Below are 12,131 nucleotides of genomic sequence, written 5' to 3' on the forward strand. Positions count from 1 at the left end.
TAACTGATCCTGTTTAGTTATTGTCATAACAACATAAGAATTGCCACTGCTGGGTCAGACCAGTGGTCCATCGTACCCTACAGCCCTTAGGTCAAAGACTGAGACTAGGCTTACCTGCATACGTTCTGGTTCAGCAGGAACTTGTCTAACTTTGTCTTGAATCCCTTTATGGTGTTTTCCCCTATAACAACCTCCGGAAGAGTGTTCCAGTTTTCTACCACTCTCTGGGTGAAGAAGAATTTCCTTACGTTTGTACGGAATCTATCCCCTTTCAACTTTAGAGAGTGCCCTCTCGTTCTCTCTACCTTGGAGAGGGTGAGCAACCTGTCTTTATCTACTAAGTCTATTCCCTTCATTATCTTGAATGTTTCCATCATGTCCCCTCTGTCTCCTCTTTTCAAGGGAGAAGAGGCCCAGTTTCTCTAATCTCTCGCTATACGGCAACTCCTCCAGCCCCTTAACCATTTTAGTCGCTCTTCTCTGGACCCTTTCGAGTAGTACTGTGTCCTTCTTCAAGTACGGCGACCAGTGCTGGATGCAGTATTCCAGGTGGGGGCATACCATCTCTATCATAGCTCCCTTCAACCGCCTTTTCTCCAAAGTATACATATTGAGATCTTTAAGTCTGTCCCTATACACCTTATGATGAAGACCACGTACCATTTTAGTAGCCTTCCTCTGTACCGACTCCATCCTGATTATATCTTTTTGAAAGTGCGGCCTCCAGAATTGTACACAATATTCTTAATGAGGTCTCAAAGAAGTCTTTTACAGAGGCATCAATACCTCCTTTTTCCTACTGGCCATACCTCTCCCTATGCAACCTAGCATCCTTCTAGATTTCGCCGTCACCTTTTCAACCTGTTTGACCACCTTAAGATCATCACATTCAATCACACCCAAGTCCCGCTCTTCTGTCGTGCACATAAGTTCTTCACCCCCTAAACTTTTTTGCAGCCTAAATGCATAACCTTGCATTTCTTAGAATTAAATTTTAGCTGCCAAATTTCAGACCATTCATAAAGCTTCGCCAGGTCTTTCTTCATGTTATTCACAGCATCCGGGGTGTCTACTCTATTACAGGATTTTGTATCATCTACGAAGAACTGATTTGGGGGATGTGAAAAAGAGAATATAAGGGACAAAGCACATCGCCTGCTCAGACTCTTGTCCTCGGAAGCTTATGCTGCCATGAATCCGACAGTCCATAAAACTCCCTCAGTCTCACTCTTTGAATTACTTTTGTGCTGCCTGGGAACAAGGTATAATCGCTTTACTTTGGTGCTGCTTTTAGCTTACTTACACATTTTATTAATAACAGCCGGAAAAATAGTCTGGAAATTCTGCAGGAGAGGAATGGCTGGAAGCTAGTTCAAACTTGTTCATCTTGCAGGCTTTTCTGTGATTTAATAATAGTTTTTAAAAGCTGAAATGCCAGTGTGAAACACATCGGCACCTGCTGAGGATTTCCCTTTCTAGGAAAAGGATATCAATAACACAACTATATAATTTTATATAAAAATACGGCATTTAATTTACCGGCTTCGAGAAATTACAAGTGGTCTTATTTCGCTTTAATGTGTAACTGGGAAACTGTAGAGGACAGACATGTTACTGTCTAGCTTTTGTGTCCCTCCCTGTGTGGCCTGGCCTTTGGCAGATGCCATTCCCTCATTGTTGGGACCTTTTGGGGGAGGGGAAGCTGTAGCGAGAGAGGCTTTCTGGAACAGTCACCCTAAATGCTGTGCGTAATCCCTTGGGCTCAGATTCAAAAGATTGGCCACCTGCACAGCTTCCCCACACAGAAGAGCGATGGCAAATTATAGTAGATAGATCAAACACCATATAAATAATTTAAATAAATGGGCCATTTAGTCTCTGTGGAATTAAAGCAAACAAACAAACAAAAAAAACCCCGTAAAATCTTAAACTGCATTAACATCATGGTACCGTCCAGTCTGCTCAGTTCAGATTTGTCAAGTTCTGGGATATCTGATTAGAAATTTCTAAGTGGGGCCTGGGACTAGCTCAAGTCATCTTTTTAGCGTCTCATTCCAAGCATTCCCAAAAATTTATCGATGGTCTTGTCTTGAAGCAGTTTGGTTTGGTTTAAGACGTAAACCTCTTTTCCAAATCGGTGTACAAGCTGAGATTGTTAATACCCAGTAAAACGCTACTAGTCGTACCATTGTGGTTATAACCACTGTTTATTAGATCAAAGAATTTCTGGTGATTCGGCACTAGTGGCCAGTTTGAATTGGGTCCTTGATCCAGTCCCGGAAACATCCTGTTCTTTTTCCCATCCCCCTCTTAGTTCAGTTCAAAAGCTCTGCCCCCTGCTGAGGTGGAGATTGTATGTTTCAACTAGAAGTCCTTCATGTCACTCTGAGAATTTTAATGAGGGTGATGCCCTTGTAATGTTGTATAGCACTTCCACCCATTTCCTTCCATCTCTTTTGTCCCCTTCCCCCTCCCCCCCCTTGCAGAGCATTGGGTAAGCAACCAAAGCTTGGATTCAGTATTCAGTGAGGTTGGAACAAGGGAGGAGAGGGAAAAATATGGAGTTTAAAAAAAACAAATCTGCTCTCTAGTATCTCCTGTCGGACCCTGATTTACGATAAAACTCTCCTGCTAAGAGATTAAGGGGGAAAGGGAATGAGACTTGTATACTGCTTTTTGCGATTACACATTCAAAGTGATTTACATATATGCAGGTACTTATTTTGTACCAGGGACAATGGAGGATTAAGTAACTTGCTCATGGTCACAAGCTCAAACTTGCCCATCTGTCAGTTCCCAACATCATATAATCAAATCTTTTCACCGTGAAAAAAAAAATAAAAATTAATCTTGCTTTTCTCTCCATTTTACTCTTCTGGCTTTTCTTTCTTTCTTTCTCATCCCTTTCTCTGTCTGACATTGTTTTTGAGGCCCTCACTTATCTTTCCCCCCTGACACATTTATCCCTTAGACCTCTTTAGTCCAACTCCCATCCCTACCTGCAGTTTTTCTTTCTTCTCAACTGCTCCCTCCCTCCCTCCCTAATTTCCCAGCATGGGAATGCAGTTGAGTAGCTGCTCCGGCCCCCTAGTCTCCTACCTCGAGAAGCTGTTCGGAAGGGCTGAGGTCTTGGACACTGAGATGGAGCGGCAGAAGCAGCTTCTCACATCTTGTTCCTCATACAAAATTTTGTTCAGAATCTTCCACGGTTATATTAGCCACTGCCATCTCCTGCAGCAGACATCTCCCCAGTCACTGAAGTGATAAATATTTTTGACTAAGTATCTTCAACTCTTCTGTCTGTGGATGTGCCGTGTGTCCTTTCCAAGATCACTCATGCTGCTGCTTTCCTGTTTGCCTGGCTTGATCTTATAACAGGTTTGGAATGAGTATCTCCAGTGGCTGTTAAACTATTTGATTGGCACCATGAAAGGGAGTGGGGTCTACCTTCCACTTCAGTAGTTGATCAATGGACAGGATTAAAATCCCTATAAAGAAGAGGTTCATTTTCTACTACTACTAATCACTTATATAGCGTTGAAAGGCATATACCAGTGGTTCCCAAACCCTGTCCTGGGGGACCCCCAGCCAGTCGGGTTTTCAAGATATCCCTAATGAATATGCATGAGAGAGATTTGCATACCTGTCACTTCCATTATATGCAAATCTCTCTCATGCATATTCATTAGGGATATCTTGAAAACCCGACTGGCTGGAGGTCCCCCAGGACAGGGTTTGGGAACCACTGGAGTATACAGTGCTGTACATTTTGACATTTATAGACTGTCCCTGCTCTGAAGAGCTTACAATTTAACTTGGACAGACATGACATATAAGGTTGGGAATGTAGAACCCAAGGTGAGAGGAATTAGGAGTCAAAAGCATTTTCAAAGTGGTGGGCTTTGAACACTGCCTGAGATGGAGCCTGCGGCAGGGATTTGGGCAGCTTGTTCCAAGCATACTCGTATGGTGCAGCAGTGCAGAAAGGATGGAGTCTGGACTCTGGAGCTGGCAGTTGAAGAGAAGGGCACAGATAGGAGGGACTTAGCAGCTGAGAGGAGCTCATGGGGGGGAGGGATCATAGTGGGAGGTAAGTGAAGAGAGATAGTGAGGGGCAGCTGAGAGAGGAGCTCATTGGGGGGGGAGGGATCATAGTGGGAAAAGTGAAGAGAGATAGTGAGGGGCAGCTGAGTGAGTGCATTTGTAGGTCAGTATGAGGAGTTTGAATTGTATTCAGAAACAGATGGGAAGCCAATGAAGTGACTTTAGGAGGGGGATAACGTGAGTAAAGCGGCTCTCCTGGAATATAAGCCATTCAGCTGAATTCTGGATGGATTGGAGGGTAGCGAGATGGATAAGCGGAAGACCTGAGAGTAGCGAGTTGCAGTAGTCTTAAGTGCGATGTGATGAGGACATGGATAAGTGTTTTGGTAGTGTGCTCAGAGAGGAAGGGTTGGATTTTGGCAGTTTCCTTTTCTGTACTTCCATATAACACTGTTTTGCCTTGTAACATTATATAAAAGTATGTTTGATTCAGGAAATCACTACATAAAAAGTGGTTAAACTTAAAACAAAACATACATAATGTATAATAAAGAATAAAGCCTCCAGCTGTCTTCCCCAGTACCTCCTTCCCAAAACCTACTCCTCAAAGCCAACCCCCAAAGCCTTCTACCACAGCCAAATGCCACCCCTGCTAGGCTTGTTGCAATACACAGACAGGTCTTCAGACTTACGAGGGGATGCTGAGAAGTTTTCAACCCAACCTACCAACTTCCTAAATTCTGAGCGTTATTTTGCCACTGGAGCTGCAAAAAGTCTTTTATCTGATTTCGTTTGCAGAAACTTTCAGATCATTGAACCATATCTATGTCATTCTCTTCTTGGTTGGCTGGAGAACTTTTCAGCACCCACTCATATTTATGAAATAACCTGTAACCCACAACTATACCCTTGGATGACCTTGGCGAGGCACCCTATATTATGGGGGTCACTACAAAAGAACCCCCCCCCCTTTTAGGCAATTTCGGAACTACTTTGATAATAGCTTTCCATCCTGTCTTGATCATAGCAGGTTTCTCGGCATATATAACGTGATCCTGGTCTGCAAACATGATCCTCCCCTGACCCAGCTTAACACAAGGCAAAGCGTAAAATATAACTTGGATGTTAACCAGGAACCAGTGCAAAGTTTTCACAATGGGAAAGCAGATGACTATCTGTGGCATTGTGTATTGCTTGAAAATAAACAACGTCTTTGGGGAAACTCGCATGTAACATGAGGTACATATGTTATGTAATTGGGTATGATATACTGACTCTAATATTATATATTGTTTTGTGTAGCTTTGATATTGTGCTTCTATTATGTATGTTTACAGCAGGCTATAAATTTAAAAAAACATAATATAGTACATTACAATAATCTGGCTTTGCAGGACCACTGTTTACATTAAGAATTTTTAATCCAGTAATAGATGATGCTTACGTCCATTTTCACATTTAAAGAATATTGTTTCTACCATTTGATAACCTGCTAGCTAGGCCTTTACTTTATCGTCTGAAGCAGAGATCCCAAAATGGAAGCTTAAGCATAGGCCTTAAGTCCAAAGGATCCTCACTTCCTACACATTTCTGTTTTCTGAAGGTTCAAGAGTAAGTTTTATTACTCAATTACCGATCCAAAATTGATGAACAATAAAGTTTTTGGGGTTTTTTTGGTTGTGTTTAAAGCTGGAAACCTGGCACTTGCCTCTTGCTTAGACCCTGGATCTAGTTTAAATGTAATAACTAATTTACTTCTGGATTTCATTTGACTTCTCCAAAGGACCTGACAAGGTGGTATAACTTTCTGGACTTTTTCCACAGATCCTGATCTCTGAGCTGCAGTTTCCTTGTGCTAGAGCTGACCTCAGTGGACTGGAGAATGCGCAAAGATCCCACCCTGGTACTGCCATGGCTCCTGTGTATTACCCTCGCAAGTGCCCAGAGGGGGGATGAAAAGCCTACCTTCCGGCCCGTGTTCACACGCAGACCCTTCCTGGTAGCTTGGAATGCGCCCACCCAGGATTGCCAGCCTCGCTTTGGGGTCCAGCTTGACTTCAGCCTCTTCGATCTGTATGCATCCCCTAATGAGGGTTTTGTGGACCAGAACCTAACCATATTTTACAAGGAGCGTTTGGGACTGTATCCGTATTACCAGGATCAGGTGGCAGTGAATGGGGGGGTCCCGCAAAATAGCAGTCTGTTGGAACATCTGGATCGACTGCAGGAAGGCATTGACAAGTATATCCGTTCCTTGCACAAGGATGGGCTGGCAGTTATCGACTGGGAGGAGTGGCGGCCCATCTGGGTACGCAACTGGCAGAGCAAAGATATTTATCGCAATGCTTCCCGCCTGCTGGTGGCGGCAAAGCACCCAAACTGGTCCGAGGAAGAGGTGGGCAAGCAGGCACTGTTTGAATTTGAAGCCTCGGCCCGCGACTTCATGGTCCAGACTCTGCAGCATGCCAAAAACTTTCGTCCCCGACAGCTGTGGGGCTACTACCTCTTCCCAGACTGCTACAATCATGACTACATTAAGAATCCCGACACCTACATAGGCCACTGCCCAGATGTGGAGGAGAGCCGCAATGACCAGCTGGCGTGGCTGTGGAAGGAGAGCACGGCCCTTTACCCTTCTATCTATCTGGACAAAATGCTGGCCTCTTCTGAGAATGGACGCAAGTTTGTGCGTTCCCGTGTGAAGGAAGCCATGCGCATAGCTAACAAGCACCACGAGGGCTACTCGTTGCCTGTGTTTGTGTACACACGGCCTACCTACAGCCGCAAGCTTGAGTTGCTGAGTGAGGTAAGATGCCCTTCCCCTATCTCTTTAAATTGCTGGGAGCTGTACAGCAGAGGGTGCTGAAGGACCTGAGTTCTGGAGGGAGACTGTCATTCCTGGTTCCCCCGTACCCCTACTCACCTCCTTAAGTGGGCTCGGGTAACTATTGGATCTCTTGTACTTGCAAGACTGCAAGAGAGGTCTCCTCTAAGACCGAACCCCTCAGCTTCTCCACCAGCAGGGGACAGCATCTGTTACTTTCCTTCCCACCCTTTGCCCCACTAGTTAGAAAATTTAACCTGTCTCCTGTATCACAGTGATAGATCACTAATAGTGACCCAATGATAATGGTGCTATTCTCCTTCCATTTTGACATATGTGAATTTGACCAAACTGCATCCAAAAGAGGTATTGAAGCCTGACCACCTTGGTTCAGTAGCAGCACTGGACCTGGATTCAGTTGCTGAACTTGACCTGTACACTTGAGTTTCAGGGACTGGGGCTGCTTTGTAGCAATCTTCCTAGTCACTGGGAGGGAGCCTCAGTAGTCAACAGAACAGCCCCTCGCTAGGTGTGTGACAGCAGTACACATGCGTTGGCTTAGTTGCTGTGACTGTGGCCAGTGGGGGTGGGGTTAAAAATGGGGGCATACATCTACCCACCCAGGTAGCTGTGTCTGGAAAAGAGACGGCTGAGGGGAGATATGATTGAAGTCTACAAAATCCTGAGTGGCGTAGAACGGGTCAAAAAGTACAGACTAGGGGACACTCAATGAAGTTACAGGGACATACTTTTAAAACCAATAGGAGGAAATTTTTGTTCACTCAGAGAATAGTTAAGTTCTGGAATGCATTGCCAGAGGTTATGGTAAGAGCGGATAGCATAGCTGGTTTTAAGAAAGGTTTGGACAATTTCCTGGAAGAAAAGTCCATAGTCTGTTATTGAGAAAGACATGGGGAAGCCACTGCTTGCCCTGAATCGGTAGGATGGAATATTGCTACTCCTTGGGTTTTGGCCAGGTACTAATGACCTGGATTGGCCACCGTGAAAACGGGCTACTGGGCTTGGTCTGACCCAGTACGGCTGTTCTTATGAAACCCTAGAATTATAACCCTAGTAAAAGCTGACTCTGAGTAGGAAAAACATTCCAGACCAAAAAAAAAATGACAATGTAGGATTCAGCTTAGAAACTGGGTCATTGGCAGCTGTACAGTAAGCCCAGCACAAAAGGGGAGATAGAGTTCGGGCCATGTTAGGCTTGTATAAGTATCAGTCGGAGGAGTGTGATAAAAACAAATCTTTCTAAACTGCAGCTGCACAGAAATAGTACATGGCAATTGAAGTCCTTTGTTTTCACACCTGATTTTGTTAGGTGCCCCCCCCCCCCACCTGTTTTCAAGTTCATATCTATCTGATGTATGACTTGCAGCCCCATTGCCACCCCTGATCCAGATTCCTTTCTACAATAAATGGGAAAGCGATTGGGATTTGTAAAACTACTAAAAGGCAGTAGCCACATTCAAAGCTGTTTACATACAGGTATTTCAAGCATTTCCCCTGCTACAGATGGATCTATACCTGTGGTCTCAAACACGCGGCCCAGGGGCCACATGCGGCCCGCCAGGTACTATTTTGAGGCCCTCGGTATGTTTATCATAATCACAAAAGTAAAATAAAACCGTTTCTTGATCATATGTCTCTTTAGCTATAAATGACAATATTATTATTAAGACTTAGCCAAAAGGAAAGATTTATAAACTATAAAGAGTTTGACCTCATGCAACATTATCATTTCTTTAATAAGACATTAACTATTTTTTTTTTCTGAGGCCCTCCAAGCACCTACAAATCCAAAATGTGGCCCTGCAAAGGGTTTGAGTTTGAGATCACTGATCTATACTGTAGCCACTGAGGCCAGGATTATAAAAACAAAAGCGTTAAAAAGCGACGGTCTGCTAACGCAGCCGTTCTGCTAACTAATTTAAAAAAGTGAGTCATTCTCCAAACAACACTCATGTACATGAAGTTGACGGAGATAGGGGGGGTCGCAGCCGCTGCAGGGGGGGTTGTTTGTGGTGGGAGAGTGGGCATCTCTGCTGCTGCGGGGGGTGGGAGGGGTTGTTTGTGGCGAGAGAGAATCGGCATCTCTCCTGCTTCAAGGGGGGGTCACAGCTGCTGTGGAGTGGGGGGGTTGTTTGTGGCAGGAGACAGTGGGCATCGCTGTTGCTGCGGGGGGGAGGGGGTGTTTGTGGCAGGAGAGAGTAGGGCATTTCTTCCGCTGCAGGGGAGGGGTGTTGTGATGTAAGGTGGGAGAATGAGCATCTCTCCCGCTGCATCGCAACACGGTCATGCCTGTACCTGAACCCCTGGACCAGTCACTTATTTTTGTCACCAAAAACTGACGCCACTTTTAGAAAATGGCTCGGCATTTTTTTAAGAATCCACCGGAGGTCTCATTTCAATGTTGAAGAACCCATTTGCATGTCATTGTTGGAGACTGCTAGAAAGCTCGCTAAAGACGGAGATAATTTTGATAATCCGCCGCTAAAATGCGTGCAGACTAACCTGTCAGTAACAGTTTAGCGACAACTTAAAGTTTTGAGAATCTGGGTCTGAGACAGCAAAGTTCTGGGAGTGTGAGGACCCCCTGGGGGAATGGGGCACCACTGTATTCCCTGCATCTCATATATTGTTTTGACACTCACTGGCAGTTAATTTTTGTAGAGGGGTTTTTTTGGTTTTGTTTTTTTTTAATTCCTTCCATCCCAATGGAAGTTGGACAGACAATTTGACCTGATTATGCATAATTATTTCCATTTATCTGTCTAAGGGCAAAATAAATCTTTGAAAATAACAGAATGAGATGAAATTTGACCTGTGACAAAAACTGGCCAAGTAGATACATTGAGTTAAAAAATGGTCCAAATTGAACTGAGGACTTGCAGAGGAATAAGCCTCCCTTTCTCTAAAAAAATGGCCCAATAGATTTGCTGAAGGAGGAGTTCAAACTTTTATACAGTGAAATACAAGCAGTTAGGGAATTCTTCATATCAAAGTGCTTCATGCCTTCATACCTGTTCTCTGCTGTCCTAACCCATCAATCTGACTCATCTCCTAAATTAGCTTCCCCCCCCCCTAAAAAAATAAAACCTACCACCTCAAAAACACTTTTGATGATCAGGGCAATCTTCCCACAATTGCCAGATTCCCCTCACCCCAAAACTGCCATCTTCAAGGTGCCTTTACTCCCAGTACCCACCCACCCCCAAATATCCACTCACACAAACTGTTTCTAGTTCTAAAAACAGCCCCCTCTCCCCTCCCACCCATCCATGGACACAACACAGTCAAAGCAACTGCTCTCTCAGCACCTGGCGTTCGGTATCCAGAGTGCTTATAGCAAGACGCAGCAGAATTCCTAATTATCCTTGGAGTAACATCTCCACATGAGTTAATATTGCACACACTGTACAGGAAGGAACTTCATTTCTGTGCCAGGGTCTTTTGGAGATAATCTCTCAGATTCATTGCCATTGCTGTAGCCTTTTATTCCTGGTGAAAGACTAATTTGAAACAGTGTATTCTGGCCTGTTCTCAACGACTTGGAGCTGAAAATGCCATGCAGGCACTATTCCATTTCTTGGTCATGTTAGGACATGGTACCGGTGAATTAACGTGTTGCAAGGTCTCCCACCTTTAGATTTGTCTCTCGTGCTCAGTGGAGTAGCCTAGTGGTTGGAGCTGCTGCCTCAGCACCCTGAGGTTTCAGGTTCAATCACCAGCCTCTCCTTGTGACTCTGGGTAAGTCACTTAACCCTTCATTGCCCCAAGTACAAAATAAGTACCTGTATATGTATAATACGTAAACCACTTTGATTGTAAGCATAGAAAAGCAGTATATCAAGTCCCCTTCTCCTTTCCTTCTTAAAGACCATTTGCCAAACAAATGTCTGATGTAACTGGACTTTATATGGATGGGCAAATAAGTGATGTGAAGACTAAAGGATGGTCAGGGAGCCAGCCCTTGATGTTCTTCCTAAGGACAAAGTTATCACTTTAAATGATATTTGGCCAATTGTTAATAGAATTGAGTCTTCTCTCCAAAGCACAGTTTTGAAATTGTGTCAGTTTTCCTCAGATGTAATAGTTAACATGAATGAGCATGATAATTAAATAGTAGAGTTGGGAGATAAATTGGATAAATCTGTGACTAACTTACAAAGTACTGCTCTATCTAACATTAAAGAGAGTGTGTTTCATGCAAAAATAGAAAAAAATGGAGAACTATATTAGTTAGGAATCTTCCTAACTTTCCCGATTACGCATTTCCTTTCTCCTTTGGAGCTAGTAAGAATTTACATGAGGGAGATTTTGCAATATTCTGAGGTGGATCATTTTCAACATGATAACCTCTTATGTTCCGAAGGCCTCTAGGGAGGAGGGAGCGGAAGGGGAAATTGATAAATTAGTCTCCCCAGATAGTTTGGATCGTTCTCAGCTTCTACAATAACAAAACGTGTTACACTTTTGGTAGTTTTCAAGTCAGAGTTAGAGAAACAAACTATTTGAAACTATATTTTACTAAAAAACAGGCTCTGTTTTGTGGCCAAAGGATTCTTGTATTTCCTGATGTCTCTAAGCAGACTCAAATGAAGAGGAAGCAGTTCCTAACGCTCAGGCCTAAGGCCTTGGCAGTGGGCGCAACCTTCTTCTTAAAATGTCCCTGTAAATGCCTGCCTTATTTCATACGCAAGTGATAAGTATGTCTTTTTAGATCCAGTCCAGTTAGAAGGTTTTCTGAAAGATAAACCGGTTCAAACAATATCCTAGATTTATTTGGTTATCTTTAATCAGGGAGGTTAATTGAAGAAATGTATAGAAATAGATGCCACATTCTGCCTACTTAGTTGTCTTTCTTTTAATAAATTTATGTTGCTATATAGAAGGTACTGCCGGCCAGTTGTAATGATAGGAGGAAGCTAAGTCACTGGCGAGAATGGTTGATTTCTGACAACCTTTTGAGACTACATTGCCCATATTCAGAAATGTTGTCAGTTCCCTGAAGCAGTACCAAAATGTGTCACGTCGGAACCAGCGAGCTATAAGCTAAATTTGCAATTTTCAATGCATTTTCAATCTTAGTGCAATATAGAGAGACCAGATGACCTGTGTGGCATTATTATTAAATATTTGACTACCTTGATAATCAACTTAAGACTGTTCTGAGCAATGCTATGATTCAGTGGTGGGGCAGTAGTGTTGGGGGTTTCCCCTGTTACTGCCTTCATGTCTCTGAGCATGAGTT

General features: G+C 43.7%; 1 protein-coding gene across 4 annotated transcripts in view; it reads left to right on the forward strand.

Moving 5' to 3' along the window:
• The window catches only part of HYAL2 (hyaluronidase 2), a 69,785-nt gene that overhangs the window by 41,138 nt on the left and 16,516 nt on the right, over nt 1–12,131 (forward strand). For 3 of the 4 annotated variants that reach the window (XM_033926527.1, XM_033926526.1, XM_033926529.1), the window contains exon 2: nt 5,869–6,850. In XM_033926527.1, coding sequence (XP_033782418.1) covers nt 5,927–6,850 — 924 coding nt within the window. In that variant the 5' untranslated portion in view covers nt 5,869–5,926. Of the gene's footprint in view, nt 1–1,123; nt 1,263–5,868; nt 6,851–12,131 lie in introns of those variants that run through there. The other variant, XM_033926528.1, reaches the window with a different exon arrangement.

The sequence above is a fragment of the Geotrypetes seraphini genome, chromosome 17 (genome assembly GCF_902459505.1).
Source record: "Geotrypetes seraphini chromosome 17, aGeoSer1.1, whole genome shotgun sequence".
Lineage (NCBI taxonomy): Eukaryota > Metazoa > Chordata > Amphibia > Gymnophiona > Dermophiidae > Geotrypetes > Geotrypetes seraphini.